This window comes from Erpetoichthys calabaricus, chromosome 1 (genome assembly GCF_900747795.2).
Source record: "Erpetoichthys calabaricus chromosome 1, fErpCal1.3, whole genome shotgun sequence".
Classification (NCBI taxonomy): Eukaryota; Metazoa; Chordata; class Cladistia; order Polypteriformes; family Polypteridae; genus Erpetoichthys; species Erpetoichthys calabaricus.
The window spans coordinates 64,379,875-64,407,685 of record NC_041394.2 but is presented as its reverse complement, the minus strand read 5'-3'; the positions used below and the strand labels follow the sequence as shown (position 1 = coordinate 64,407,685).

Genomic DNA, 27,811 nt, shown 5'->3' with positions numbered 1-27,811 from the left:
GGGCTAGATTGAACACAGTCTCCTTCCCTGACTTTGCATTAAATGACATCCTTGCTTACTGCCTTTGCATAAAAATAAACCGGGTTCCTCTATTATCCAGTTTTTTTCATTTCTTCCTGATTAATTACAATATCTCCCTTGTATTGTTGGTCTATTATACTTTATGCCCTCAACACTTGGAGATAACTTTAAAAAAATAATGTTCTCACTTCTCAAATGGCACACCATAATCCTCTGCCCTAAATATTGCAGGTTATCTCGCTCACCCATCAACACTTTGTGTCAGTCAGGTATCACCACCCTTTTTTTCTTTTGAATATTTTATAACTTAAAAAGTTCCTTTCTCTCTTTCTGGTCTATGTATCCTATTCCTTCTATCTCCTACTATTTTTATTTGCAGGTGAGGTCCCACTTTCTTTCCATCTTCCACTTCAACCCTTGTATTGATTTGCTTCTGTCCTTTTTCCTCAGTCCAAGCCTATGTCTAGCTGTATCTCCACAAATATAATATAATGGACCCCAACCTCCACAAGCAGGATTTAGACAAAAACTTTAGGCAGGAGGAAACTTGTCCATTGTGTCCTTTATTTACTCTACAGCAAATGCTGAAGAGGGAGCACTCATCACAGCAGCCCGTTACAGATGGTAAAAAAAAGGGCAGAGTTCCATTTTATAAACAACTGAATTTACATAACAGTGCTGACTAATGTATACATTTACTCTGATTAGTTCATTGGCTTACATCCAAATAACTTATCCAAATAAAAGTCTATTCTACTACACTCTTGCTTGTCTCATATCTCATATGTTCAGCTATTACCCTTGATATCTCTGTGTATGTGATAACTGTCCTGTCTTCTTGTTCACAGGATATATTTAATCATCTCCTAGTACATTTTGATAGATAGATAGATAGATAAAAAAAAAAAAAAAAAAAACAGACAATAACTTGAATAATGTTCAACGTTTACCCCCTCTGGTGGAATTGAAGAGTCGCATAGTTTGGGGGAGGAATGATCTTCTCAGTCTGTCAGTGGAGCAGGACAGTGACAGCAGTCTGTCGCTGAAACTGCTCCTCTGTCTGGAGATGACACTGTTTAATGGATGTAGTGGATTCTCCATAATTGATAGGAGCCTGCTGAGTGCCCTTCGCTCTGCCACAGATGTTAAACTGTCCAGCTCTATGCCAACAATAGAGCCTGCCGTCCTCACCAGTTTGTCCAGGCGTGAGGCATCCTTCTTCTTAATGCTGCCTCCCCAGCACACCACTGCGGAGAAGAGGGCACTCGCCACAACCATCTGATAGAACATCTGCAGCATCTTACTGCAGATGTTGAAGGATGCCAGTCTTCTAAGGAAGTACAGGCGGCTCTGTCCTTTCTTGCACAGAGAATCAGTATTGGCAGTCCAGTCTAATTTATCGTCAAGCTGCACTCCTAGGTATTTATAGGTCTGCACCCTCTGCACACAGTCACCTCTGATGATCACGGGGTCCATGAGGGGCCTGGGTCTCCTAAAATCCACCACCAGTTCCTTGGTTTTGCTGGTGTTCAGTTGTAGGTGGTTTAAGTCGCACCATTTAACAAAGTCCTTGATGAGGTTTCTATACTCCTCCTCCTGCCCACTCCTGATGCAGCCCACGATAGCAGTGTCGTCAGCAAACTTTTGCACGTGGCAGGACTCCGAGTTATATTGTTATATATATATTTTGTGTATTATATCAGCCATTCCCCTAGTACATTCTTGTTTTCACTCATATTAAGATTTCAGTAATTCTCTTCATGACATTTCTAAAACAATTTTTTTATATATTTCAATGTGTACTGCAAACTGAAATTCTTAAATATTTTTACCTCAAAATTATTCTCTCATATTTTTTTGGTTTCTTTTAGACAACAATGAGATCAGAAAGAAAATGGAGAAATTTCTCTTATGTTTCTTGTATTTTTTCCTGAGACAAAATACCCTAGTGTCTCACAAGTGTCTCCTCTTGAGTTTCAACACAGATCTTAAAAAAGTCACACAATAGGCTCAGATCTTCCAAGTAGTGTCTTGACATTATTGTTATTTTTTTTTTGTAATTTGAAAATATTTCCATTGTGTGCTCAGTAATATATGGTGAAATGTATGGGTACTAAAACACTACACGATTACAAAACTGTTGTCCTTGTTTCTGAATAATACTATGTGGCCTGCAGGAGGTGCACCAGCTCCCCAAACTCAACACAGACAGACACAGGCATAAGTTCAGCACAGCACATAAGTGATTTTATTCATGGGAAACAAAGCATTTCCCACATCACAGTACTAAAACACAGTAATACAGCACAGGTAACACTCTTTCTGTCTCTGCCTCTCTTCCTCCAACAAGCTTTATCACCGTCCTCCCAAATATGACTTCTGGAGCAGTGGCATCTGGTTCCTTTTAGATAATCCCTGGAAGCACTTTTGTTGTCCTGTAGAATTGGTCCTGAAGCACTTCTGGGTAAGGGGCTAGCCCTATGGCGTAGTGCTCAGGAGTCCCTGCAGCATCCCCCTGGCAGCACACTTGGAAACCAACAGAGCTGAGCCACCAAACTTCAATACCCAACGTGCCCTATTGGAAACTACAACTATTAGTTGCTTTAATTTATATTGCTGTGCTCCAATTAAATCATACTCATTCTGGAAGAAAAGATAGGCCATGTGGCATAGTGATTAAGACTTTGGACCTCAACCCCTGAAGCTGTGTGTTCAAATCCCACTTCTCACACCACTGTGTGTCCACAAAGAAGTCACTTCAGCTGCCAATGGAAATTGGAAAGGCAAACAAAATTGAACCAATTGTATCTCATAAGTCACCTTGGGTAAAGTAAATTACATGAAGTCTTGAAACAAGTTAAAACAAGATTCAATAAAGATCTCACTTAATGGTACTTATATGTATTTTGCAAAAATAAGAAACATTTACATGAATAGGGTTTGGGAAGCTGAATGGTGCGTTGTCATAAAAAGTGTTAGTATATTAAATTTCTTATATCATGTTTGGCAACCTGTTTTATTTTTACTTGTCCATTTCCCACCACAGTACAATTTGATTTTGTTGTGTGAATATTATTAACATATCTCATGCACACTTTCATAGCCTTTTGATATTTCTTGGTTTTATATTAATTCTGCTACTATGCATGTTCATACTATATGATGGGTCCCATTTGTACTTCTCTTCCACTAAAACAAAAGTAATGCGAATTTTGTTTTCTTTTATAGTAATAAGTGAATAAACATTTACCAGGTATTACCACCTCAACAGAAATCTTCAAGTCTTCATTCATTTGCAGTACCAGATCATAAGCAATAACTGGCATAAGGCATTTCATAACAAAACACACTGTATATAACATTTAACATTAGAATTCCTGAATCCTACGAAAAAACAAGTAATCTCAGTCCACCTTAAATTACTTTGCACCTCTCCACCAGTGTCTTTTATTTTGTAAATGTGTCAATCAATACAAGCAGCAAGCAGCCTGCTGTCTCATCCCCACCTTGATGGAGCTCAGCTTGTGGGCAAAAAGTCCTCCCAGCTCAAGCCAAGGCTCCTTATCTGCGTGTGAAGTTCCTGGAGTTGTATAGGGTAAATAATACAGTACATCTTTAATTGGAATACATGAATGTCATGTGTGTTACATATCTACAAAGATCTGAGTAAGTGTAGGATGAAAGAAAATGCAAGAAATGCCAAACACATACCGAAAGCAGACACTTTTTCCATATTATACTAATAATGACGAGAACTGTATAATGTTTGAAGACTTTAGTCCAAATATCAAATAAACACATGCGCTTTTATTCAAGAATATAACCAAAGAAAAAAAAACATTCGATTTACATGTGGCTGTCAATGAAAAACTCTTAAAAAGTCAAGTTCAAATGTCAATCAACAGGGAGTTTACACGTATTCTTGAATGGTGCAGAGGTAAGAACTGCTGCCTTATAACCTGAAGGTCCCGGGTTTGAGACTGGGGGTTTTGTCTTTTGAGTAGTGAGTTTCTATTATTATTATTATTATTATTACTTCTAAATAAAGTTAGCACTTGTTTTTTTATTATTCAGCTATATTCTCTCAGTGACGTTCACGTGGTACAACGAACTTGCCTTTCCCTCTTTGAGTTGATGGCATTTATCTCCATTCTTTTCACAAGAGCTGCACTGTGGTTGATGCCTGCTCAGAAATGTTTGTTGTAATGACAATCAAAGATACGATGTCCCGTGACCACTATCAGACTGGACAAAGGCAGGACAGTAGCAACAGACCACTTCTTCACAAATTAATTGGTGATTTTAAATCAGCCATGTGTTGGTGATGTGCTGGACTGACACATGTCCAGATTTAGTTCCTGCCATGTACCAAATCTTACAAGGACTGGCTCCAGAAACACTTTAGGTGGGTTTGAGAATATCATGCAATGTTGTTACTGTCTACAGTTGTGTACTTGTGATCAGAACGTACATGTACTCCCTAGTGATCATAGTGTGTGTGGATGAATAATTTTAGGGAAAAATAGCATCTTAAAGAAATAGTATAAAGGGTTAATAAATGTTGGAAACCAGATAAAGGTTGAGTGAACAACAAAATGTAATGAAAGATGACTAAGAAATCAGCAGATGTTCTGTAAACAAGCAGAATGGACAGTTGCTATATGCACAGAAATTGCAAGGGTGGTGGCTCAACTCAAAGGTATAAGAAGAACAAGAATATAACAGACTTTTATTTTATATAAATCATTTGGGTGTAAACCAACGAACCAACCAGAGTAAATGTTTGCAGTGATTGACACAGTATGTAAATTCAGTAGTTTATAAAATGAACCTCTATTCTTTGTTTCTTGGATCATTCTGACCATGCTGTAACAGTGGAGTAATTAATAGATACAATGAACAGCTTTTCTCCTGCCTGATAACTGATTTGTCCTGTTAGAGGATTTTTCCTTCTTTAATAAGATGTTAAATTTCTACCACATGTGCAATAATGCTTTTTACTTGCTGAGATTAAGTCCTGTGATATTCTTCTTTAAAAATAAAAAGAAGAGTCACAAAAAACAAAGTTTTGGGGACCGTCCCCATATATGATCCAAAGAACAAGGAAAAAACCACAAAAGAAAATGTTTGAGTGATCAAAAGCAAAATGTATATAGCAGTTGATGGATGTTGCATGACAAAATGGTGTTTTTATACAGAAAATAAAAATGGAAACAGGAAATGCTTGGCAGGAAGTGATGTCGATGATGTGACATTGGAAGCGACGTCATTTAACAGAAAACCGGAAGTGATGTCATTAGGGAGTGTCGAAAGTGTCGTCTTTTCTGGCGCCAGAAGTGATGTCCCGGTGGCCATTTTGGAACCCGGAAGTAAGTTCTTTATTTTTCCTTGGTTTTCCTGCTGAGAAGAATGAGAGATTCATGTTAGTACCGTGTGACAAGCTCTTGTCTCGCAATGTTTTACTCACCTTTAGGCTTTTTTACTGCCTCCTAAATGCACGTGTGTGATAGTCCATTACTATTACAAAATTAATGTTGTGTTTGAAAATGATGTTTGTTACGGACAGAAGCAACAGTGTACTGAATGTAAGACTGTATTCATTAATCTTTGGTTAGAATGCAGATTTAATATCAGTTATATCTAATTTTGTTTGTCTGTTTCAGAATGACAATCTAGGGCTTTAATGCTCTACAAGTAGCACATTAGAAGAATTCTAGGAACATCAAAAGCATAGGCATACTTGTTTGTGAAACAATGGATGTGCTGTCTTATCACAGAGTTAACTCTTCCCTGCTCCCTGAAGCTGATAATCTAATTAATTCGAACAATGTAAATAACTTTTCCTTACGTCTTTCTTTAATGGAGTTAAAGGATTATGTATGCTTTTTTAATGATCTCCTGTTTTAATGTTTTTTTCTATTAGACAGAACTTTATTAGGTTGAATTTTATTACTTCATGGGGTAATCTGTCTCCTTACATAAGCTCATTAAATAAATAAATAAATAAATACACACTATGGTCTGAACACACGCCAGAATAAGTAAAAAGGAAGAAAACTGAAAAAGAAATCTTGCTTGTCATAGTCACAGTGAGGTATTATGTAGACGTATTGCTGTTGGTATAAAGAAGCCCCAGTAGTGTTTCTTGACACATTTCTGCTCAATAATTCTTTGCCTAAAAGTCCTCAGGCAGCATTGTTCATAATAACATTTTGTTTTATTTTCTTTCCCTCCTTCACTAATATCTCCAGCAAGTCCAGAGTGCATCCCATAATTGAGCTTGTCCTTTTAATTAGCTTGTTGATTGAAGTGATGTTACCAGCCCAGCACACCACAGCACAGAAAACTGAACTGGAAACCACAGAGTTGCAAAAGATGTGAAAGATGTCACTACTCACATTAAAGGAACACAGTCTCCTAAGGAAAAAAGAGCCTGCTTTGCCTTTTCTTATATAGTTCTTCTGTGATATGAGACCAGTATTAAATGCCATTGATGTGGACCCCCTAGTATCTGTAGGAGTTTTCCACCTCTACATCCACTCCATGAATAGTAACTGGATATAAAGCCTCTCTGGTGTAATGAAAGTTAACAACCAGTTCCTTGGTTTTGCTGATGTTAAGTTGAAGACAATTCTATCTGCACCAAGAAACAAAGTCTTCCACCTGTCTCCCATACTCTGTGTCATCCCCCTTATCAATACACCACATTAATGAAGAATTAATTATAATAATAATTTCTGCAAGTGAAATGACCTGGTGTTATATTTATAGTCTGAGGTGTACAGAGTGAAGAGAAAAGGAGACAGGACTGTTCTTTGTGATGACCCAGTGTTGCTCACATCTGTATCAGAAACACAGTCCTTGAGCCTCACAAACTCCTATCTGTCAGACAGATAGTAAATTATCTAGGACACCATAGGCTCATATACCTGCATATCCCTGAGTTTACCCCTTAATACTGAAGTCTGGATGGTGCCAAAGGCACTGGAGAAATTGAAGCACATAATCTTCACTGGGATGCCAGCTTTGTCCAGGTGAGAATAAGCTTTGTGTAGCAGATAGATAATTGCATCCTCCACTCCAGTCTTTGTCTCATAAGCAAACTGAAGTGGGTCCAGGTAGTCTACCAAAAGAGGACTCATACAGTCCAGAACCAGCCTCTCAAAAGTCTTCTTGATGTGAGACATAATTGCCGCTGGTCTGTAGTCATTAGGTGACAAGGCACCTACCTTCTTTGGAACAGGAACAATGTAGGATGTTTTCCACAGCAGCAGTACTTTCTGGAGGCCAAGGGAGACTGAACAGGTGACAGAGAATATGACAAAGTTGGTCAGCACAGTCCCTAAGACGTCAAGGACTATTCTGTCTGGTACTGCAGCACTTCCTGTTTGTAGCTTCCACAGTCGTCTCCTTATTCGATTTTCACTTGTAAACAGTCCATTTTGATGGTTGGAGATGGTTTTATTACTGGCCATTCCTGCTGTTTTTTATATTGTTAAGTAAAACTTGTAGTACACTGTATTAAAAAATTAAAACTTTGTAAATAATTGCCTTCTGAACCCTAAGAAGATCTGCTTAGTAGTTGAGGTAGGTCTTCTATTTAAATAACACTGTTGTAACCTAATTTTATAAACCACAAAGCTGCTCAGATAATTTTAAATAAATCTGTATAATTGCTGTTTATATAGGGTGTTAACATGTGCTCAAAATGTATAATTTTGCATTTTTAAGTTGTCATTTTTCTACATAAGCAATCACTTAAAGACTCACCATTTCATTCTTGCTGTGAAATCTGCCAGATGTGCAGTAGAACAAACTCCCAGAAGTTACAGAAAGACCAAGTGGATAGATAAAAATAATGAGTGTGACTTATGAGAGTGTTCATTGTAGGTTTAAAACACTTGAGGAAATGTCATAAAAATTGATTGAAAGCTCTAATCATAACAATATCTTGTTAAAAAAGGATCAACAGCACTGTCACCTTTTGTGGACAGTCTGTCCCACCAGATCCAAACTGAATCTTATGGGTGCACAGTGGAGAGACAACTGAATAAGTGAATCATCATCTGGCATGACAGCTTCTTTCTTAAGCGAGGACTGCAAGCTTCTGAAGTGAGTGGTTAAACAGAGCAGATTTCACTGGAGCAGTATTTCCATTCTGACAGAATATTTATAAAACTTTCCATTGACGCAGGGCCAATAGGTTTATACTAGCAATTCAATGTTACTGACCTTCTGTAGCTCAGTTATTTAAAATGTTTAATTGTTGCTTATTCTGGTTGTTACTATATCTGAAATGTAACTATTTTTAGTTTGATACTTCAGTAATTTTACTGATGTTTATTGCTGTAATCAGAGTCCATAGTGTCATTGTGCATGTACTGTACATTTCATTATAAAATGAAGCACAATAGCAATACATTGAATATAACAGAACTAGATGCAGTTTCTTCCAATGCTAATTTGGGTATGGGTAAGACAGTGTGGTTTTCAAATGTATGTGTGATAAACAGAATGATTTCTTATGCAGCACGTGCCTCCTGCAGAATCCTTCCACTCATTATTGAGCCCACTTAATTCAGTTGCTATAAGCATAGGGCACAAAGGCAGAGATCAGTTCTGAACAGAACACCAATCCCCTTCTGAACACACTTCATAAACTGTTTAATGGCCACCCTGAAGAGTTATTTCCTGTAGCCATTTTGAAGGAGGAGTTGCACAATTCTAACAGGAAAGTAAATAGTGAGACCCAAAACGTCCATTTTGTGGCATTGGCTTCAATGTCAACCAAAAAAGCTCCTACACTGTAGAGCAAACACTGATTTCTACGAAGATCCTCTTTAACCCTGTATTGCTTAGTAGGAAATAGAGTCATCTGTGTATTACTTCCACATTTTAGAAGTTGTTAACTGAAGAAAATCATCACAAAAACAGAAGCACAAGTGACACCAAATGAACACCATAATGTCTTGTTGGAATCTTTATTTCTTTGCTATTTGGTTGTCTTTGGACACCACGGCATATGGTGAGTAAATATTTTAAACAGTTTTACTTTCCATTTAAAATAAAGATGGAATTGTGTTTGCACATGTAAAGATGACAAGGCTGAAAACAAGATTTTTTTTATCTGTCTTTATTAGATTCATTTTTTTATTTATCTAATTATGAAACACAAGTAGAATGAAGACATGTAATACCAAATTAAACTAAATTATACTGAAGCTTTCTACATAAAGTATCTATCTATCTATCTATCTATCTATCTATCTATCTATCTATCTATCTATCTATCTATCTATCTATCTATTAAACATTCAAAAATAAGAAAAAAACAATATGTGGAATATTGCTAATTACATTATAAATACACTAACAGTAATTATTACAAACTGATTAAATATTTATTTTTCAATTTTTTATGCATTCTTGCTGCTATAACAAGGGAAAAATTTTGTAAATGTTTTATATGACTATGCATATTTAGATTTTATTCTTAAATAAAATATTATAGGGTCAGCATGGTGGAACAGTTATTTACATTGTTGTCTTGCTGATCCTTGGTCCTGAGTTTGAATCCTGTGTATAACTGCAGTCTGTGTGGAGTTTGCATGGTCACCCTGTATCTTCATAGTATTTTTTTCTTAGTGTATTCCAGCTTAGGCGGCACGGTGGTGCAGTGGGTAGCGCTGCTGCCTTGCAGTTAGGAGACCCGGGTTCGCTTCCTGGGTCCTTCCTGCGTGGAGTTTGCATGTTCTCCCCGTGTCTGCGTGGGTTTCCTCCGGGTGCTCTGGTTTCCTCCCACAGTCTAAAGACATGCAGGTTAGGTGCATTGGCGATTCTAAATTGTCCCTAGTGTGTGCTTTGTGTGTGTGTGTGTGCGTGTGCGCGCCCTGCGGTGGGCTGGCGCCCTGCCCAGGGTTTGTTTCCTGCCTTGTGCCCTGTGTTGGCTGGGATTGGCTCCAGCAGACCCCCGTGACCCTGTAGTTAGGATATAGCGGGTTGGATAATTGATGGATATTCCAGCTTTACTTTTACATTTCAAAGATGTGTGTCAGATTAATTATCAAATACTCCATCATAACTCCAGTAGTTTTAGTCAGAACCCCAGTCTAGAATTATATAGTAAAATTAAGTATAACCATAAAAGAAAATAGTGGCACCAAATGTAAAAGATAAATAATACATTTAAAGAAATAACTAAATCATAAATATGAGGCACAGACTAATAAAAGTTATAAACAAATGAAATAAACTAGTCTTAAAAATTTTCACAATAGAACAAATAAAAAACTTAAAATAGTCACACCAGGTAAACTGAAGACTTGGACATCAATGTCTTGCTATACAGTAAATAACAGGCTACAATATGGTGTATGATGAGGAAGGGTTCATCCCTAGAAAAGTGCTGATAGTTTGTTTATTCCACCTTTATGTATGAATCTATACTCAGTTTGCCTCTATGGTCTATTTAAAGCTGCTATTTTAATGTAGGACATTGACCTATACAGTAGCTAGACTCCAGGTCTACACATTTGGTTTTCAATTACAAACCCTGAACTAAGTGATAGAATAGAAAGAAAAAGAAAAGCTCACACTTTAAAATGACATCAGAGAGGCTGTGGTATTTAGTGGAGTTAGGTAGTGTTTGCTTTGAGTGTTGCCTGCATAGCTAATGTAGTGTGCTAGTGAAGGTTATTTTTTGCCATGGTGTGGCAGAAGGGAATTTAATTCAAATATTGTGCACCAATCATTTTAGCACATCACATTTTTTAAATATTATGTCATCAATAGCTAACCAGCCTAAGGATGGCTTTGAACACAATCTTTAAGGGATTGTTGACCTTTACATTAATTTATTTAAACAGATATTAAAGCAATTCCATTTGTGATTATAACAAAAAAGACATCCTATCTAAGCAGACTAAAGAAACAGTATTGAACAAAAAGACTTCATTCGGCAGAAACATTATGTAGGTTTACCAACATGAGACTACAAAGAGCTGGGAGCAGATACCACATAGCTATTTTTAAACCACTGCAAGTTAAACGTCTGTTTTATTATTGTAAATTCAGCAGGACTGCTGTTTAGGTCACCACTGAAACTGAACAACTACTTAAAAAAAAACAACAATTTGGTCGGTTGTGTAGCAGCTGTGTAAAAACACTTCTTGAGGCATAAAGTCCTTAACATGCTGAAGTAAACCATAACATGCTACATCAGGTACTCTTAGTACATACCAAATATTGTAATACAGTATATTATATCATCTGAACTTCACTATGGCTCCATTAATAGCCCTACAGCTCAATTCCTACACCCAGTCAATGCCTGTTTGGAGTCTGTATGTTTTCCTAATGTCTGTATGTTTCCCATGTTACTGTGCATCTCCTTAATTAATCATTCTAACTTGGCCTTGTAGTTACCTGCAAAAGGAGGCTCTATGATGTACTGGCACCATGCCCAGGGTTGGCTTTTACCTTACACTTAATGCTGCCAGAATAACATCAACAACAACAACAATAATTTATGTATTTTATAGGCCAAAATCACACAAGGAATCCCGCAATGGCCTTTAACAGGCCCAGTTTTCTGATAGACCCCCAGCCTTGTCTTCCTAAGAAGATGAGAAAAAACCTCCCAAAAAAGACCCTTGTTGGGAAAAAAAATGACAGAAATCTTGGGAAAGGCAATTTAGAGTGGGACCACCTTCCAGGTAGCTTTGGTGTGCAATGGGTCAAAAAAATGAGTAAATACAACACACAAACCTGAGCACAAGTAATCCTCTTCACAGAGCTAGATTTATCATTGCCAACTCAGAAGTACAATGCAATAGTACAAACTACAAGACAAAATGCAAGAATACTGTAGATTATACCACTCACTAAATACAGAACTATAACACATGAGAATACAGATTAGTTTAAATACATCAAAAAACCTGCTAATTATAGACCCACTGCCAGCTTGTAGAAAAGGAATCAGACAAGCCAGATACAGTCAGAGTCCTAAAGACCATCAAGCTGCCCCCGTACTGGCCATTCTACAGCTGAGTCAGTTATGAGCCACCCAGTCTCAGGAAAGGACACGTTCTATCCAGTGATTCCAGTGCTCCTTTATGTGAGATGACTTTTCCATAGGCAGACAAAAAACTTGGCAATACATAGAGCAGTGGCACCAAGTGCCACATGATAATACTGAGAAGAGAATCGGAATTAGTAACAATTTATAAATATATTATATTTTAGTACTAATGACTAACAATAGAGATGCAGTTTGCACAGCTAATCAGCAGCTCTACTCAGGGTATGCTAGACTGAAGTAGTGAGTCTTCAGACAGGATATAAAAGCTGAGATTAAATGGACACCTCTTACAATAGCGGGCAGACCATTCCACAACTTCAGGGCTCTGTAACTCAAAGCTCTACCTCCCACTGTTATTTTATTAATCCTTGGAGTCATAAGCAGACCAGCATATTGAAAACTTAATGTGAGCTCTGGATTGTAAGTAATGTTAAGTTCAGATAAGCAAGCAGGACCATGGCGATTTAAAGCTTTACACACTGCTCAAAAATTAAGGCAACACTTGATCATCACCAAGGCTTCATGGATATTAATCTGTCCAGTTAGTAAGTATAAGCAAGTGTGAGTCAACCTCACCTGCTTTGGTGCAAATGAAAGTGACAAGAGGTACACCAGAGTGGCAGCGGCTAGATAACTCCCAAAAAGGGAATGGTGTTGCAGATGGTGACCACAGATAATTGCTCTCTCCTTATCCTTCCTGACTGATTCTTCTCTAGTTTTGTGTTTTGCTAGTGTCTTTGTTACTACTGGTATCATGAGGCAGTACCTATCGCTGATTCAGGTTGCACATTTAGTCCAACTCTTCCAAGTTGGCACATCCATATGTGCTATCGCAATAAGGTCTCAAGAGCATGGAGGAAAAACCAGGAGACAGCAAGATGCCACTGTATTGCCATTGCTAAAACCTGAATCAGTCAAAAGTTATTCATATAGATAGATAGATAGATAGATAGATAGATAGATAGATAGATAGATAGATAGATAGATAGATAGATAGATAGATAGATAGATAGATAGATAGATAGATAGATAGATAGATAGATAGAGTGCCTTTATCAGCATGCAACTTTGCAAGTTGTTTAATAGGCCAAACAAAATTTAAATGAAACATCAACAAGCTTAAAGTAAAATAAAAATACACCAAATAAAGAAATGAAGAACTGGAAACATCAAAAAGAAGTTGGAGGCATTTTAAATGGAAAATATCAAACGGTGACATACCAATGATAACAGCCCAAGCATGAAAGTTATAAAGCAAAGTGCAGTTTAATAAAAATAGGTAAAATATCTGTAGGTAACAAGACTAATAGATAAAGCTGAACTATTACATGTAACTGTAAAATGGTATTCAAGATTTCAAGTGAGTATGTTAAAAAATTGAGAAGAGACTAGCACAACAAGTTAATATAATGTTACTTTAGATGTAATTGTAGTAGTAGAAATAGTAGTAGTGTCTTTAGCTATTTTCAATGAAAACTTAGCTTTTGAGCTTCATGCAGAGTATTGTTAGTGAGGGTAGAGTCATTGGGGATACCAGAGGTATTTGCTTACTGATTTGTTGTTGGTTCCTCACAGAATGAAGGAGACCCTCCATGTGTTTGGTGTGTTTGCTTTTTCTTTCCATTTTATATATAAAAGTCTATCAAGTAGTATAGTAGAATACTCTGTAGATGAAGTTCCATTGTCTAAGTTAATCTTCTGACAAATGTTGATGGACTTGGCGTCCCCAAAAAACTGGCCAAATGAGCACTATGATGTTGTTGTACCTTATACATTTATTTTGCCAAATAGTAATGAGAGGTGACCTCAGTCCCAGAGATGGGGGAGCCCACCTCTGAGTCCCCAGGCTCTGCTTCCTCATTGGAAGGCATGTTAATGGGATTGAGGAGGTCTTCGAAGTACTCCCCCCACCGACCCACAACGTCCCGAGTCGAGGTCAGCAGCGCACCATCCCCACCATATACAGTGTTGACACTGCACTGCTTCCCCTTCCTGAGACGCCGGATGGTGGACCAGAATCTCCTCGAAGCCGTCCGAAAGTCGTTCTCCATGGCCTCCCCAAACTCCTTCCACGCCCGAGTTTTTGCCTCAGCAACCACCAAAGCCACATTCCGCTTGGCCTGCCGGTACCTATCAGCTGCCTCCAGGGTCCCACAGGACAAAGGGTCCTGTAGGACTCCTTCTTCAGTTTGACAGCATCCTTCACCGCCGGTGTCCACCAACGGGTTCGGGGATTGCCGCCACGACAGGCACCGACCACCTTACGGCCACAGCTCCAGTCAGCTGCCTCAACAATAGAGGCACGGAACATGGCCCATTCGGACTCAATGTCCCCCACCTCCCTCGGGATGTGGTCGAAGTTCTGCCGGAGGTGGGAGTTGAAGCTACTTCTGACAGGTGGCTCTGCCAGACGTTCCCAGCAGACCCTCACAACACGTTTGGGCCTACCACGCCTGACCGGCATCCTCCCCCACCATCGAAGCCAACTCACCACCAGGTGGTGATCAGTTGACAGCTCCGCCCCTCTCTTCACCCGAGTGTCCAAGACATGTGGCCGCAAGTCCGACGACACAACAACAAAGTCGATCATCGAACTGAAGCCTAGGGTGTCCTGGTGCCAAGTGCACATATGAACACCCCTATGCTTGAACATGGTGTTCGTTATGGACAGTCCGTGACGAGCACAATAACAAAACACCGCTCGGGTTCAGATCGAGGTGGTCAAAAAACTCCTCGGTGGCAGGGCCCCGGGGGTGGATGAGATACGCCCGGAGTTCCTCAAGGCTCTGGATGTTGTAGGACTGTCTTGGTTGACACGCCTCTGCAACATCGCATGGACATCAGGGACAGTGCCTCTGGATTGGCAGACCGGGGTGGTGGTCCCCCTCTTTAAGAAGGGGGATCGGAGGGTGTGTTCCAACTACAGAGGGATCACACTCCTCATCCTCCCTGGAAAAGTCTATTCAGGGGTCCTGGAGAGGAGGGTCCGTCGGATAGTCGAGCCTCGGATTCAGGAGGAACAGTGTGGTTTTCGTCCTGGTCGCGGAACAGTGGACCAGCTCTATACCCTTAGCAGGGTCCTGGAGGGTGCATGGGAGTTTGCCCAACCAGTCTACATGTGTTTTGTGGACTTGGAAAAGGCATTTGACCGTGTCCCTCGGGGAATCCTGTAGGGGGTACTCCGAGAGTATGGGGTACCGGCCCCCCTGATAAGGGCTGTTCAGTCCCTGTACGATCGGTGCCAGAGCTTGGTCCGCATTGCCGGCAGTAAGTCGAACCCGTTTCCAGTGAGAGTTGGACTCCGCCAGGGCTGCCCTTTGTCACCGATTCTGTTCATAACTTTTATGGACAGAATTTCTAGGCGCAGCCAGGGCGTTGAGGGGGTCCGGTTTGGTGGGCTCAGGATTGGGTCACTGCTTTTTGCAGATGATGTTGTCCTGTTTGCTTCATCAGGCCGTGATCTTCAGGTCTCTCTGGATTGGTTCGCAGCCAAGTGTGAAGCGGCTGGGATGAGAATCAGCACCTCCAAATCCGAGACCATGGTCCTCAGCCGGAAAAGGGTGGAGTGCCCTCTCAGGGTTGGTAGTGAGATCCTGCCCCAAGTGGAGGAGTTCAAGTATCTCGGGGTCTTGTTCACGAGTGAGAGAAGAATGGAGCGTGAGATCGACAGGCGTTTCGGTGCGGCATCCGCAGTAATGCGGGCGCTGCATCAGTCTGTCGTGGTGAAAAAGGAGCTGAGCCACAAGGCGAAGCTCTCAATTTACCAGTCGATCTATGTTCCTACCCTCACCTATGGTCATGAGCTATGGGTAGTGACCGAAAGAATGAGATCGCAAATACAAGTGGCTGAAATGAGTTTCCTCCGCAGGGTGTCTGGGCTTTCCCTTAAAGATAGGGTGAGAAGCTCAGTCATCCTGGAGGGGCTCAGAGTAGAGCCGCTGCTCCTCCGCATCGAGAGGAGTCAGATGAGGTGGCACGGGCATCTGATCGGGATGCCTCCTGGACGCCTCCCTGGTGAGGTGTTCTGGGCACGTCTAACCGGGAGGAGGCCCCGGGGAAGACCCAGGACATGCTGGAGGGACTATGTCTCTCGACTGGCCTGGGAACGCCTTGGGATTCTCCCGGAAGAGCTAGAAGAAGTGGCTGGGGAGAGGGAAGTCTGGGCATCTCTGCTCAAGCTGCTGCCCCCGCGACCCGACCTCGGATAAGCGGGAGACAATGGATGGATGGATGGGTAATGAGAGGTAATGGCTCTTTTCTACTACAAATCAGGGGAGTATTCTTTGAAGCACATTTATAAAAAAGAGACTTAGCTAAGCATGTTTCACTTAAATAAGCAACGTTTTAACATAAATAATTTGAATTAACTGAAGATTGTTTTTTTTTAGTCAATTCATAATTATGTGCATACTTGTGATATTTCAGCAGACCAGAGAAATGATAATGGAAAAATGTCTCTCATGTCTCAAAAGGCACAGATGAAAGTGTAACTACTAAAATATTTGTGCCTGTAACTGTTGAATTGTATGGTGTATTGTGAGAGAGCTTGAAAAAGCAAAGAAAACAAGCAGCAGACCACTATATTGTTTGGAATTTTTTTATTTATCCACTTTTTATTTTTTACTTGATGTAAAATAGACATACGTATAACAGAGAGAGTCCTTTGAGCAACTGAACAAGTGGTAACATTTGAGTTGTATAAAAGGTGCAAATATGCAATAACACAAATGAAAAAGGTCTAAATTTAAAAAATGAGTGACAATCTCTAGCAGACTGATTAAATACCTAAATACATTACAGTTCTGAAGTTGTTTATTGCATGATTAAATTTTAATGGTATTATTAAAAATTAAAAAGTTTCATTTGAATTGCCCAGTTCAATTGTAAATTAACTAGTTTGTGAATGCCATCCTTAAGGCATTTTTGACATTATGCGTTCAGTACCAACATGAGTGGTATGAAGCACACTTAGCAACAAGTGAAATTTAATTATAAGATCATTCTTTAGAATGACTATAGTAGACATTTATATGTTGTCCCAGATGGATAGGGACCCTATCCAGCCGGGACACCTGGATGGTGCCCGTGATGGACAATACCTCCCCTGGGCCACGAGGGGGCAGCCGCCCGGGTCTGCTTATGGGCCACTGGTCTGGAGCTGGGACACTCATCCCTACTGGAGGACATGGCCACCGCCAGGAGGCATCCAGACAGCTGTGAGGTCCTGGATGGCAGCACCTCCGCCACACCAGGAAGTGCTGCCGGAAGAATTCCCAGGGGCACCTGGAGTGCTTCCGGGGGCTCTCTTGACACTTCCGCCACACCAGGAAGTGTCGTCAAGGGGGAGCACCTGGAGCTCATCCAGGTCGGTATATAAGGGACCACCTCCCTCCAGAAGCAGAGCCAGAGTTGGGAGGAAGGAGACGAAGCTTGTGAGGAGGGGAGAGGAGGTCATTGTGAAGAGAAAGAGAAAGAGAAAGAGAAAGAGAGAAAGGAAGAGAGTTGGTGGATGAAGGCATTGTGGTGCTGAAAGGAAAAATAAAGAAGTGTGTTTTGGACATTCTGGTGTCTGTCTGTCTGTGTCCGGGGGTAGGCTTTCCACAATGTAAACATATTTTGTCCTTTTAGGTACTAAAATGATAACCTCAGCTATTGTCACTGATGGGAAGACTTCACTTGGGCTGAGCAGTTTCTGTTGATCAGAATGACTGATGTCACAATACCACTGCACATACTCACTAAAAGGACTTACCTTTAAGCTATGGACTATTTTACGGTCTCTGTGGGCTCTGGTGGTGCTGCTGTTTGCACTTGAGCACAGTGTACTGCATGTATGACATTAGGGTAGCCTAAAGATCAGTATTTAGCATCTCTGATAGAAGTTTGATAAAAAGGATAAATGTATTTGACATAGTTTCAATATACATATGAATGTCAAGGTGGACAGAATACATCACAGAAATATTAAGGAATAGCTTTAACACAAGGTATACTCCGTGACCCTCCTGAAATGCCTTTTCAAGAGTCTCTCTGTCACCAAATGTACAGAAATGTGTCTGATGAAAAGAAGTGACAACTGTCTGCACACTGGTCACTGCAAGTTGACTTGGCAATGCTAAGTGGTCTGTACTGTCCTTTAACAACATTGTTACTGGTGGTGTAAAAGCCTAATGAACAATCTGAGCTCCCATGTCCATCAGATTTTTAAGGAGTGGAATGTCATGGCTGGACTTAAAACTTCTTTAAATTATGGCATTTTTTTTGGTATGTTAAATTACTATAAACACTTTCATGCTACGTATTGCTAGATATTTACTGACTTTTAGCTTAATGGAAAATACCTTTTAACCTATGTTGCATTACCATTTAATATGTATTCTCTTTTAAAAGGATGTTTTTAAACAGTTGTTCAGTTGCTTGTTTGTGTGATGGAGTCACAAATAAACTGGTCCACAGGAAAATTACAAAAACTTATTGTACTTTGGGCTGATGACAGTGGTCAACATAATTAACAAACCTGGATCTTTAATGAGAAATTAGATAGGCAAATATTAAAGCAGGCTGGTAGAAATGGGCATAACAGTTTGCAGAATGCATTTAAAAAAAGAGGATTATAGAATATAAAAGAGTCAGGCAACAGCTAACAAAAAGAAATTTCCTTCATACTGCATACACCACATAGTTTTACAAACAAAACCATTTGCTTATGCCTATTTAAATTAATTTACAAATATTGCCTCATTCTACCTCATGACTGAACAATTCCTGAACACAGGTCTCCACTATTGATGTGAATGTGTTACATGTTTTAATGATTGCATTCTATTGATAATGATACATAAAGTAAGCAAAGGTTTTGATTATTTAGCCTGTTTCTAAAAGTCTCCCTTGTCAGAAACATTAGAAAGGGTTGATGACCCACTTCTGGTTTAATACATACAAAAATCGTACCTCTGTTTGTAAGGGAGAAGACAAACAAAAATTGTTTTCTGAAAGTTGTCTGGATTTTTTATTATTTATATCTGTTTTAGTGAGAATGTAATGTTATATTGTGTTGTGTTTCTGTCCTTTGCAGTAATGCAATACTACACTCCTGGGATGACAGCGACTCTGCCCTGTACAATAGTGCCCACAGTCCAGGATGCTACTTTCGACTGGGTTTTCAGTCAGAGATCAACAGCAACCGCAGTTAGCATAGCAGTAGGAGGAAAAATAAAACAGGGTGAGCCTCAGAGAGCAAAGAGACTGGAGCTGCTCCTAAAATCAACTCTGAAGATACAAAATGCACAGCCTGAGGATGCGGGGCTCTACACTTGTGAGATGTATAAAGGAGACAAAGGTGATCGAATTAAGTTCACAAGTATTTCTCTTATCCTCCTAAAAAGTAAGTTGTACCTTTAAGCTAAAGTGCTTCTACTGTACATTAGTAATACTTTGATGGACTGGTAAGGTTGGCTCCTGCCTTAGGTGTTTGTTTAAATAAGCTTACAATATTATGGCATCCCTTTCAGGGTTGGATCTTACCATATTCCCAAAATTACCACTGTGGTCCTGAAAATTGATGTTTTTAATCACTTTTAATACTGCCACGTTCAAATTATTTAGTGTAAAGGTACAAAACGCACAGCCTGAGGATACAGGGCTCTATACCTGTCAAATGTATAAAGATAAACAAGATCCACCTAATGTGTCTACAGGCATTTGTCTTAATCTCCTGAGAAGTAAGTTGTACAATTATGTTACTGCATTTCTTTCTTTCTTTCTTTCTTTCTTTCTTTCTTTCTTTCTTTCTTTCTTTCTTTCTTTCTTTCTTTCTTTCTTTCTTTCTGCTAATGACTACTAGGATGCCTAATCAACACAACTATATTACTAATATTTTGATGGACTGATGAGGCTGGTTCCTGTCTTAGGTGAGTGCTTAGTTATAGCTGCCATGTAATGGTGTCCCTTCTTGGGTTGTTTCCTGCCTTGTGCTCAATATTGCCCCTATGATCCTGAAAACTGATGTTTTCAGCCATTTTTAATGCTTACATATTCAGGTTATTTAATTTAAATTATCTACCTTCAGAAGATATTTGCAGTACACATCACTAGACAAGAAGTAGCAGGAACTGCAGTCATCCTTCATTTTAGTAGAAGAAACTACTGTATATGTTTTCTGCACAGCTGTTTTATTTGTGAGCTTTTGTGCAGATGATATCTTTGCTTATATTTCACAAGAGGAATGAAAGATGTGTTGCATCTTCCTACTTTTGTTTCTTCTGCAAGTGATTGTGGACTTTTGTAGCAATTGCAGCAAGTGCTGTGTATAAGTGCTAATTATACTTTACATGCATTTTCTGTTTTTATGTAATGTTTACTTTACATCTATACAGCATAGCTACAATGATTTTGAAACTCTTTGTTAAGAAAGACAGACAAAACTGAAAACTAAAAAGGTGGGGATGTAGCCTTGTATATAAAACAGAATTTAAAGGTAAGGCGTCTTCAATTAGATGGTGAGTCAAGGCTTAGTGAAGATGTTTGAATTTGAATAGACAGCATTAGGGGTTAAATGTGTTATAGATTTCATAACACAGACATTAGTTGTACTCTATAATACTCTAGTGTATTCAATTTTGGTCTCCTTTTTGCTATTACGATTTCTATTTCCTTACCCCACTCCAAATATGTCTAATCATAGTTTCTATTTTCTGCTATAGAAAGAGAGCTGTCAAAAACAGCTGATTTAAATACTGCTTGATCCAGACCACTTAATAATAATAATAATAATAATAATAATAATGTTATATTTATAGTGTGCATAATCACATACTCAAGGTACTTTATAAAACAGAATAACAATTATGTACAGAAAATGGCATGGGGCAAAAAAAAATTTTGAGATGGGATCTGCACTGGAAGGTTGCTGGTTCGAATCCCGTAAAATCCCAAAAGGAACTCTGCTTTGTTGGGCCCTTGAGCAATGGCCTTAACCTGCAATTGCTAAGCGCTTTGAGTAGTGAGAAAAGCGCTATACAAATGCAAGGAATTATTATTATTATTATTATTATAAGCAGAAGAGTTTAAATAACTTAATAATATCACCAGAAATATACAGATAAAATATGAAACAGCAAATTAGCAAAAATATCCAAATTAACTATATATAACATATAAAACAGTTAAGTCTTAATAAATGCATTTTAAAGCTTAAACACTACGCTGATTATTTAATTACTATAAGCTAATATGAAGAAGGAGTCCTACAGGACCCTTTTGTCCTGTGGGACCCTGGAGGCAGCTGATAGGTACCGGAAGGCCAAGTGGAATGCGGCTTTGGTGGTTGCTGAGGCAAAAACTTAGGCGTGGGAGGAGTTTGGGGAGGCCATGGAGAACGACTTTCGGACGGCTTCGAGGAGATTCTGGTCCACCGTCCAGCGTCTCAGGAGGGGGAAGCAGTGCAGTGTCAACACTGTATATGGTGGGGATGGTGCACTGCTGACCTCGACTCGGGACGTTGTGAATCGGTGGGGGGAGTACTTTGAAGACCTCCTCAATCCCATTAACTTGCCTTCCAATGAGGAAGCAGAACCTAGGAACTCAGAGGTGGGCTCCCCCATCTCTGGGACTGAGGTCACCGAGATGGTCAAAAAACTCCTTGGTGGCAGGGCCCTGGGGGTGGATGAGATATGCCCGGAGTTCCTCAAGGCTCTGGATGTTGTAGGACTGTCTTGGTTGACACGCCTCTGCAACATCACATGGACATCAGGGACAGTGGCTCTGGATTGGCAGACTGGGGTGGTGGTCCCCCTCTTTAAGAAGGGGGACCGGAGGGTGTGTTCCAACTACAGAGGGATCACACTCCTCAGCCTCCCTGGAAAAGTCTATTCGGGGGTCCTGGAGAGGAGGGTCCGTCGGATAGTCGAACCTTGGATTCGGGAGGAATAGTGTGGTTTTTGTCCTGGTCGTGGAACAGTGGACCAGCTCTACACCCTTAGCAGAGTCCTGGAGGGTGCATGGGAGTTTGTCCAACCAGACTACATGTGTTTTGTGGACTTGGAAAAGGCATTCGACCGTGTCCCTCGGGGAATCCTGTGGGGGGTACTCCAAGAGTATGGAGTACCGGACCCCCTGATAAGGGCTGTTCGGTCCCTATACGATCAGTGTCAGAGCAGTAAGTCAAACCCATTTCCAGTGAGAGTTGGACTTTGCCAGGTCTGCCCTTTGTCACCGATTCTGTTTATAAGTTTTGTGGACAGAATTTATAGGTGCAGCCAGGGCATTGAGGGGGTCCGGTTTGGTGGACTCAGGATTGGGTCACTGCTTTTTGCAGATGATGTAGTCCTGTTTGATTCATCAGGCTGTGATCTTCAGCTCTCTCTGGATCGGTTTGCAGCTAAGTGTGAAGCGGCTTGGATGGGAATCAGCACCTCCAAATCCGAGACCATGGTCCTCAGCCGATAAAGGGTGGAATACTCTCTCAGGGTTGGGAGCAAGATCCTGGAGGAGTTCAAGTATCTCGGGATCTTGTTCATGAGTGAGGGATAAATGGAGCGTGAGATTGACAGGCGGATTGGTGCGGCATCCGCAGTGATGCGGGCTCTGCATCGCTCTGTCATGGTGAAAAAGGAGCTGAGCCGCAAGGCAAAGCTCTCAATTTACCAGTCGATCTATGTTCCTACCCTCACCTATGGTCATGAGCTATGGGTAGTGACCGAAAGAACGAGATCACGAATACAAGTGGCTGAAATGAGTTTCCTCCGCAGGGTGTCTGGGCTTTCCCTTAAAGACAGGGTGAGAAGCTCAGTCATCCGGGAGGGATTCAGAGTAGAGCTGCTGCTCCTCCATATCGAGAGGAGTCAGATGAAGTGGCTCGGGCATCTGATCAGGATGCCTCCTGGACGCCTCCCTGGTGAGGTGTTCCGGGCACGTCTAACCGGGAGGAGGCCCCGGGGAAGACCCAGGACACGCTGGAGGGACTATGTCTCTCGGCTGGCCTGGGAACGCCTTGGGATTCCCCCGGAAGAGCTAGAAGAAGTGGCCGGGAGAGGGAAGTCTGGGCATCTCTGCTCAAGCTGCTGCCCCCGTGACCCTATCTCGGATAAGCGGAAGAGGATGGATGGATGGATGGATAAGCTAATAAGAAATGTTTTCATGGTAATAGCCATTCAGTTTTAAATTGTTCATTTGTCTTTATGATGAAGAACTAATTTTTAACACCTGGCATCCACACCATAAACTCAATCCCCCCCCCAACAAGTGTATCACAAACCTCTCCTTCTTCATTTTCTTGAACTGAAAAGATTTAACTCCTTCAGTTTTCCTCATAACACACAGGTCAGGGTGTGGGAACATACATTGGCACAGCACATTGAAGTACCCACCACACGACAAAACAGCTTGGGATGCTATTTGGTAACCCCCAGCAGACATGCAGTCCAGTCTCAGTCTCTGGAAATTACCATCTATCTGCCAAAGCCAGGTGTTACGTGGGTGTCCCCTTGGCCTGGTCCAGCCACTAGGGTCTTCAACAATGAGGATCCTGCAAGCTGGATTACCCTCAGGGAATCACGCCACATGGCCATAGTGCTGTAACTGACGCTCCCTCACAATGCAGGTCCATCCATCCATCCATTTTCCAACCCGCTGAATCCGAACACAGGGTCACGGGGGTCTGCTGGAGCCAATCCCAGCCAACACAGGGCACAAGGCAGGGAACCAATCCCGGGCAGGGTGCCAACCCACCGCAGGACACACACAAACACACCCACACACCAAGCACACACTAGGGCCAATTTAGAATCGCCAATCCACCTAACCTGCATGTCTTTGGACCGTGGGAGGAAACCGGAGCGCCCGGAGGAAACCCACGCAGACACGGGGAGAACATGCAAACTCCACGCAGGGAGGACCCGGGAAGCGAACCCAGGTCTCCTAACTGCGAGGCAGCAGCGCTACCACTGCGCCACGTGCCTCATTTGGGACTCTGTAAGCAACCACTCATTTGACATAAAGTCAAACCAACGGTACCCAAGGATTCTCCGAAGAGAAATGGTACTGAAGGAGTCCAGTCTTTGTCTCAGTTCACTGGATAGCATCCATGTCTCACAATCATATAGCAAAACAGGGAGCACCAGGACTCTAAAGTCTAATGGAATTGTCTGCTAGCACTTCTCTGGACTTTCTCTATTAATATGGACATCTAAAATGCTGCCAGTATTCCAGGTGAGGCATCATAAGTTTGTTGTACAGTTTAAGAAAAGCCTCACTTGAATTGTGCTCAACAACTGTACAATGTAAACCAACATCTTATTACACTTCTTTATTATTTCTGTTCATGATATGGATGTGGACAGTGGTGAGTTTTCTGTGACTATTGTCTTTCTTATAGGGTGTGCCTTCAAATTTGAGCCCCTTATCATATAATTATATTTACTTTGTCTTACAATGCATGCTGGACCTTAAATTGCATTTTATTAAGGAATAAATTCTTGTGTGATCTGTGCAATCGTATAATTGGCTTAAAGTTATACATCTTTTAAAAAAGATCACTCACACAAATTCTTTTACTATTGTCACGCACTCACGTTTAGGAGACAGTCAACAAGCCCAGAGGTGAGTGAAATCCCGCGAGGCAAAGGGTTTGTATGGGGTTCTAACGTCTCTCTCTCTCTATCTCCAGATCCAAGGAATACAAATAATAAATCAGCTCACTTACCACCTGTGTGGAGTTGCTGCTTTGTTGCTGCTCTGGGTCTGGGTGGAAGATTTTTCATGCATTGATGTGCACTGTCTTTCTTTGCTGCATGGTCCTTTTCAGTGCTGTGCTGCTGCTTTCTCAGCTTGCCTTCTGCTGTCTTTTGTCATTTCATAGGAAAAATGCATTACTCATTCTGCCTCAAGGGTTTAGTTCCCTTCTTGAAATCATGACTTCTCAGCCTCATCAGACTACTGCCACACAGCTTTGGCTTGACAGACTGTGTCTCAGCTTCTGGTCCACCGAGATAATGATTTGTTGAATTTGGCTCTCCAAGCAAGAAACTTGTAGCGTTTAATTTGAGATAAGATTTTAGAAAGTAATTTTGGAGAGTTTCCCTTCCCTCAGAGAATCCAAGAAAGGTACCCTGAGAGAATCCCCAGGGAGATCAGTGATTGTCCATTCTCTCCTCTCATTTCACTTATTTTGAGAGATGAGGTGAATGTGATTGGATTAAAGCTAACCTTTTTAACCTCCAGTAACAAATCAGTGTGTCTTTTAATAGGCAAGTTATTCTATCCATCTTAGCTGTCATCCCTTGAATTATAGTTCTTTGTCCTTGCTTGAGTCCATTTCACACCTTCTTGCTCAAGATCTCTGCAGATGGATCTCAGAATAGCTTTCAGTGCAACTCTGATTTACACCTTTCTTATGAGATGAAGACCAGGCAGATCCTGGTACAAGCTGAAGTTCAGTCACTTAGTTTGAAATGCAAAAAGAGGTTTTGTGCAGCTGGATGCCTGCATGTCTATTAAATCTGCTTTCTTAAAGTGGCCTGGTGTGCCACTAAAGCCTAACAGAGCAGGCAATGCTAACTTTGTCCTACAGAATATTAAATTATGTTTACTGCGATGACTAAATTTAATCTTTCATATTCCTTGTCAGCTGAGGAATATTGTCAATAAAAATTGCTCAACTCTTTCATTTTTACTATATATGTTTAATTAATTGTTTATTTAAAGTTGTATGTTGTTGCTTTGGTTAGCCTCACTGTAGACTTATCACTCCAGAATCCTTAGTCCAAATCCTTGCTCATTCATTATCTGTATGTAATCTGCGTGTTTTCTTATGTCCACATGGATTTTTTTCCTGGGTACACTGGCTTTCTCCTACATCCATGTGTAAGCCACTAGGGGGTGTACTGCTACCCTAATCCCCTGACACAGACAGGCAGGACACAGGTTCACTCAACACCCATGTTTATTTACAATTAAAAGTGCACAAACCACCAACAGCACACCAATATACAGTCCATTCCCTTCCTTGCTGCCAGCCCATCTGCCTCCTCTCCTCCTCAGGCTTTGTCTCCTTCCTCCCGACTCTGGCCATCAATGGAGTGAGGTGGCTCCTCTTATTCAGGTCCTGGGAGTGTTCCAGGTGGCTCATCACTATTACCTGGAATCACTCCCAGGTGCACTGGAGGTCCTCTACAGGGTTCTGCAGCTCCCCCTGGCGGCCCCCACAAAACCCAACAGGGCTTCACCAAACTCCAGTTCCCGACATGCCCTGAAGGAATCCGTGGTGCCACAGCAACCCAGGAGGGCTTCCCTCTATTGTCCCAGGGGAGGTATTGCCTCATCAATGCCCTTTCCCCTGGTCCTTCTGCCCTGCTATCGTTCCGGCCAGGTAGTGGCCATGGCTGTCCATCACACCATGCTACCAATGTTAGACTGGCTATCATATGTGAATTGCATGGTTCTGCCCTGCAAGAGATTGGTGTCCTCAATACCTTGTGTGTTTTTTATTTGCAGATACTTTAATTGTATTCCTTCCTTCTTATTGAATTTTATTTATTTAGACATTTTAATTTAGCTAAGGCTGTGACTCTTTCTCTTCTACATTTCTAAACAACTTCTTTATAAATGCATAATAATTTTAATTTGTTTTGGTTCAGCTGTACTGCATGTTCAACCTGAGCAATGGCCCTCATTTCAGTGCAACAATTAAAAATAAGCAGTCACATGTCAAAAATGTATTTATAATAATGGCAAGCATTTCACTTTATGTAATTTTCCTCTATGCATGATCATGAAGTGACTCCATACAAAATATACATTTAAAAAGAGCTATATTCAGTTTCTGACATTACAGACTAAGCGTAGAAGCAAAACTGTCAATTAAGCTTTGAGTTCAATTAAAAGCATAAATTGCTGAAGGCCTGTGCGTTGAAGCTGGGGAGTCCTCTATAGCTCATCTTCAACCTGAGCCTGGAACAGGGGAGAGCCCCAAGGCTTTGGAAAACATCTTGCATCACCCCAGTCCCAAAGGTATCACGTCCTAGTGAGCTGAACGACTTCCGGCCTGTCGCTTTGACGTCACATGTGATGAAGACCATGGAGTGGCTGCTGCTTCACCACCTGAGGCCACAGGTCCGCCACGCCCTCGACCCTCTGCAGTTCGCATACCAGGAGAAGGTGGGAGCGGAGGATGCCATCATCTATATGCTACACCAATCCCTCTCCCACTTGGACAGAGGCAGTGGTGCTGTAAGAATTATGTTTCTGGATATCTCTAGTGCCTTCAGCACCATCCAACCTCTGCTCCTTAGGGACAAGCTGACAGAGATGGGAGTAGATTCATACTTGGTGGCATGGATCGTGGACTAACTTACAGACAGACCTCAGTATGTGCGTCTCGGGAACTGCAGGTCTGACATTGTGGTCAGCAACACAGGAAAACCGCAGGGGACTGTACTTTCTCCGGTCCTGTTCAGCCTATATACATCGGACTTCCAATACAACTCAGAGTCCTGCCACGTGCAAAAGATCGCTGACGACACTGCTATCGTGGGCTGCATCAGGAGTGGGCAGGAGGAGGAGTATAGGAACCTAATCAAGGACTTTGTTAAATGGTGCGACTCAAACCACCTACACCTGAACACCAGCAAAACCAAGGAGCTGGTGGTGTATTTTAGGAGGACCAGGCCCCTCATGGACCCCGTGATCATGAGAAGAGACTGTGTGCAGAGG

The 27,811-nt window shown here is 41.2% G+C and overlaps 1 protein-coding gene across 1 annotated transcript in view; it reads left to right on the top strand.

Annotated features, from left to right (window-relative positions):
* The first annotated feature begins 8,798 nt into the window (after nt 1–8,798).
* Nucleotides 8,799–27,811, top strand: part of LOC114651153 (uncharacterized) — a 36,755-nt gene continuing 17,742 nt past the window's right edge. Inside the window, exons 1-2 of the mRNA XM_051919986.1 lie at nt 8,799–9,046; nt 19,179–19,487. Of these exons, the coding sequence (XP_051775946.1) occupies nt 8,974–9,046; nt 19,179–19,487 (382 nt within the window). The 5' untranslated portion in view covers nt 8,799–8,973. The remainder of the gene's footprint in view (nt 9,047–19,178; nt 19,488–27,811) is intronic.